The 5,000-nt window shown below is 34.7% G+C and overlaps 1 protein-coding gene across 26 annotated transcripts in view; it reads left to right on the forward strand.

The window, feature by feature from the left end:
• cac (calcium voltage-gated channel subunit cacophony) overlaps positions 1–5,000 on the forward strand; it is a 132,577-nt gene that overhangs the window by 88,324 nt on the left and 39,253 nt on the right. For all 26 annotated transcript variants that reach the window (XM_085657424.1, XM_085657402.1, XM_085657406.1 and 23 more), the window contains 5 exons: positions 1–161; positions 315–434; positions 689–1,252; positions 1,428–1,773; positions 1,922–2,086. The exon at positions 1–161 is cut by the window's left edge and continues 162 nt beyond it. In XM_085657424.1, coding sequence (XP_085513550.1) covers positions 1–161; positions 315–434; positions 689–1,252; positions 1,428–1,773; positions 1,922–2,086 — 1,356 coding nt within the window. The remainder of the gene's footprint in view (positions 162–314; positions 435–688; positions 1,253–1,427; positions 1,774–1,921; positions 2,087–5,000) is intronic.

Raw genomic sequence — 5,000 nt, forward strand, 5'->3', positions numbered from 1 at the left:
GCTAATGCCCAGGAGCTGAGCGCCGCCGAGGACGAGGAGAAGGAGGAGGACAAGGAGAAACAATTACAGGAACTCGAGAAGGAAATTGAATCCTTGCAAAAGCCGAACGATGGTAACGCACCGAAGGTGGAAATCTGCCCTCCGAGTCCGAATCAGAATTTGTGAGTGATTTTAAATCGATAAGATAAAAAAAATGAAAAAAAAAAAAAAAAAAAAAACAACAAGAGAAAGAGAAAGAAAAAGAGAGAGAGAGAGAAAAAAAAATAAGAGAAAGAAAGAGAATATAGATTACATATGTGTTTTATGATTTTTAGCAAAGACGGTAAAGGTGGAAAACAGGCGTCCGAAGAGAAGAAGCAGGATGAAGACGATGACACGGGACCAAAACCAATGCTGCCATACTCCTCCATGTTTATACTATCCCCTACGAATCCGTAAGTATCAAAATGGATACATATATATATATATATATATATATATATATATATATATATATAAATTAAATATAATATACATAATTCATATATATATATATATATAAATTAAATATAATATACATAATTCATATATATATATATATATATATATATATATGAATTAAAACATTAATGATATTTAGATATGTATATAATACTAATATAAATTCTTTTTTATTTTCTCTTTTTTTTTTCTTTCTTTCATTAATTAGCGTAAGAAGAGCCGCCCATTGGGTCGTCAATCTAAGGTACTTCGACTTCTTCATCATGGTGGTAATATCATTGTCGAGTATCGCGTTGGCCGCCGAGGATCCTGTATGGGAACACTCGCCGAGGAACGAGATCCTCAATTATTTCGACTACGCGTTCACCGGTGTCTTCACCATCGAGATGATCCTGAAAATCATCGATCTCGGGGTCATATTACATCCTGGCTCGTATCTACGCGAGTTTTGGAACATTATGGACGCGGTGGTCGTAATATGCGCCGCGGTGTCGTTCGCTTTCGACATGACCGGTAGTTCAGCGGGACAAAATCTCTCAACGATCAAGTCGTTAAGGGTATTACGTGTGTTGAGACCGCTTAAGACGATAAAAAGAGTGCCCAAGCTCAAGGCGGTATTCGACTGCGTCGTGAACAGTTTGAAAAATGTCATAAACATTCTCATAGTGTATATATTATTCCAATTCATCTTCGCTGTGATCGCGGTACAACTGTTTAACGGAAAATTCTTTCACTGCAGCGACGAGAGCAAGTATACGAAAAAGGACTGCCAGTGAGTAGCAATTTCAAAAAAAAAGAAAAAAAAAAGAAAAAATACATGCCCTAATAAAATAATATCCATATTATATCCGAGGAATAATTTGTGTCGGTGATATTAAAAAGACGTTCGTACGAACGATCCTATAATTAAACGAATTAGATTAAACAATATTCGTTCCTTTTCATAGGGGTCAATACTTCGTCTACGAGGAGGGTGTCATGCTGCCAGAACCCAAGAAAAGGGAGTGGACGTCTCAATGTTTTCATTATGACAACGTTATGGCAGCTATGCTGACGTTATTCGCTGTCCAAACAGGCGAGGGCTGGCCGCAAATCTTGCAGCACTCGATGGCGGCCACTTACGAGGACCAGGGTCCCATTCAAAACTTTCGCATCGAAATGTCCATTTTCTATATCGTCTATTTCATCGTCTTTCCATTTTTCTTCGTCAACATCTTCGTGGCCTTGATTATCATCACGTTTCAAGAGCAGGGAGAAGCCGAGCTTCAGGATGGCGAGATCGATAAAAATCAGGTTATTATGATAACAGTAAATTATATTTGTCTCTATTAAAAGAAAGAAAGAGAGACAGAAAGAGAGAGAGAGAGAGAGAGAGAGAGAGAGAGAGAGAGAGAAAGAAATAAAAATAAATAGATAAACATTTCATTCATTCTTTTTGCAGAAATCATGTATAGACTTTACGATACAAGCTCGCCCCCTTGAGAGGTACATGCCGAAGAAGCTAAACGGCGTAAAGTACAAAATTTGGAGGATAGTCGTATCGACACCGTTCGAATATTTTATCATGATACTCATCGTACTAAATACATTACTGCTAATGATGAAGGTAAGTTTTACGAACCGTAACTTTTCCACCCCAATACCCCCTTTCGCCCATTGCCCCACTGCCCCATGCCCCATTGGCCCATTGCCCCGATACGACCCTGGCTCTGTTGCATTTGATTCTCTCTCTTTCTCTCTCTCTCTTTCTCTCTCTCTCTCTCTCTCTCTCTATGAGAAAGCAAAAGAGAAAAGATCACATGATATCCGACATGTTGTTGTTTCTCTTTGATCCCAACCAACGAGATAGACTCATTGAACTTTTTGTTTTTTCCCTCTCTTTTTTTTTTTTTCTTTTTTCTCTTTTCTCCTTTTTCTCTTTCTCTTTCTCTCTCTCTCTCTCTCTCTCTTTTTTCTTTTTTCGTCAACAACTCGCGTCAAAAAGAGAAAGAAGAGAAAAGAAAAATTTGAGAAAGAAAAAACTGCCAAAGGAAAAGAAAAGACGTCGAAAAAGAAAAGAAAAAAAGAGAGAAGAAAAAACAACGCCAAGCCCTATACCCTCAAATCTACCGTCACCCTAATCTCCACCCCCACCCCCTCCCTACTCCACGACCTCTTCGACCCTTTAACAAATCCCTCCCCCAACGTTTTTTGACTTAACCTCTCACCCTCCACTTTAGTATGTTATGCCCCTATTAATTCTCGATCCTCTTCGGTATATTATCCGTTCCTCGTAGCATATTAAAATAAATAAATAGGTACATTGGTAAATTTTATAATCAATTCAACATAGCAGCATACGAACGTCAATATAATATTATCAATCACGAATATCATTAAACGTGAATAATGAATTCATCTTGGATAATAATGATAATTATCCAATCGGTGTACGAGAAAAGCGTACGTAATATTGCAACGTAATATTAATATAATTTATATTTGATAGATTCCTGTGTGATTATAAATAATGACATTTACATTTTCTACGAGGACATTGTTGTTCTTGCTTGCTGATTTTCTTTGATTGTTCTCTGTATAATTGTCATCCATGTTATTACCAAAATTGCGTGTACACAGCTGTGTCGATTTTTCTTACTTCCCACGAATCATTTCTTTTTTTTTCTCTTTTTCTCTCTCTCTCTCTCTCTCTCTCTCTTTCTCTCTCTTTATTTCTTTCTCTCCCACTATCTCTTTCTGTCTCTTTCACTCCCACTATTTCTCTCTCTCTCTCTCTCTCTCTTTCTTTATCTTTCTCTTTCAACCCATAACCTTTTCTTAATTCAATCATTTCTTTCCATTCACCTTTGACCTTTCTAACGATTTACTTTTCATTCTTTTCCTTATTAATTTTCGTTCGTGCGTTCATTACCATCGTTCTTTATTGTTGAATTAACACGACAATAAAGTTTCTTTTTTCTTTTCGTTCTCTCTCTCTCTCTCTCTCTCTCTCTCTCTCTCTCTCTCTCTCTCTCTCTCTCTCTCTCTCTCTCTCTCTCTCTCTCTCTCTCTCTCTCTCTCTCTCTCTCTCTCTCTCTCTCTCTCTCTCTCTCTCTCTCTCTCTCTTTCTCTCTTTCACTTTCTCTCTCTCTTTCCCGTTTCCATTCTTCTTTTTTTTTACGTTTATCCAATTCTCCCTCTTATAGCCTCTTCGACAAATTGCATGGCTGGTGGCTGTAAATTTGTTTCATAGTAGACATACTCGATGACCTGTGAGAAACTTTGAACATCGCTGTGTTCGTTTTTATTTATTTTTTTTTTTTTTTCTTTTCAAAAACACATTATCTATTTATTAATTAAATACACATTTATTATTATTATTATTATTATTATTATTATTATTATTATTATTATTATTATTATTATTATTATTATTATTATTATTATTATTATTATTATTATTATTACTATTATTATTATTATTATTATTATTATTATTATTATTATTATTATTATTATTATTATTATTATTATTATTATTATTATTATTATTATTATTATTATATACATACACAGACGTGCGTATGACTTTTTTACGTTTTCATACGCCCATGTTTTTACTGGTGGCGAAATGAAAGTGTTGCACATACGAGCTGCTTATTCTGATTCGATTAAAAAAAAAAATTGTATATATATACAATTTTATACTTTATATAAATATATATATATATATCTTTATATATGTATATATAAAGATTAATAAAAAGGAAAAAAAAAGAAAAAAGAAAAAAAAATTAAAAAAACTGGCAACAGAGAAGAGCCCTGCACGCCAGTCCCACGTGTTCTGTAGAAAATGCACACTCATTATTTTTCTTTTTTTTTTTCTCACATGCTATTATACTTTTCAATACTAATTCTAATTACCTATTTCCCAACCTTTTTTACCATCCGGTTATCTATCTGTCTTTCAATTTATTTATCTAACTATTTTCCTCTCTCTTTCTCTCTCTTATTCTTCTCTTCCCCCCTTTACCCCTCTCTCTCTCTCTCTCTCTCTTTCTCTCTCTCTCTCTCTCTCTCTCTCTCTTTCCTTCCTAAATTAATGATCGAGAGCTCGGATAATATGAAAAAGAACGTACGAAGATTATTCGTTCTCTCTTTCTAATCTAATAAAATCACTAAGTCTCCGACACATGGAATCCCCTAAACAATTTTGAAATGAATTCTCTAATCATGTATTTCTCCATCCATATAATGTTATTACCTTTTCTATTACTATATTTATTTCCTATAATCTTCCTATTTACATTTCCAATAATCTCCATATTTTGAATTCATTCTAAATTTTTGTCTACGATCGCACGTATGATCAGCCTTCGCTTTTTGAACTTTAGCCGAACGTCTCTGCATTTTAATGATCGAGATGAAAGATCACTGTGATACACACAATATGTATACACGCTGTCAAAATCGGACACGCACACTCGCTATTGTGTCGAATTTTGTTGCCTGAAAGAGTTCGTGAAAAAGGGGAAAAAAAA

Source organism: Vespa mandarinia, chromosome 5, assembly GCF_050613455.1.
Source record: "Vespa mandarinia isolate Hongniang chromosome 5, ASM5061345v1, whole genome shotgun sequence".
Taxonomy (NCBI): domain Eukaryota; kingdom Metazoa; phylum Arthropoda; class Insecta; order Hymenoptera; family Vespidae; genus Vespa; species Vespa mandarinia.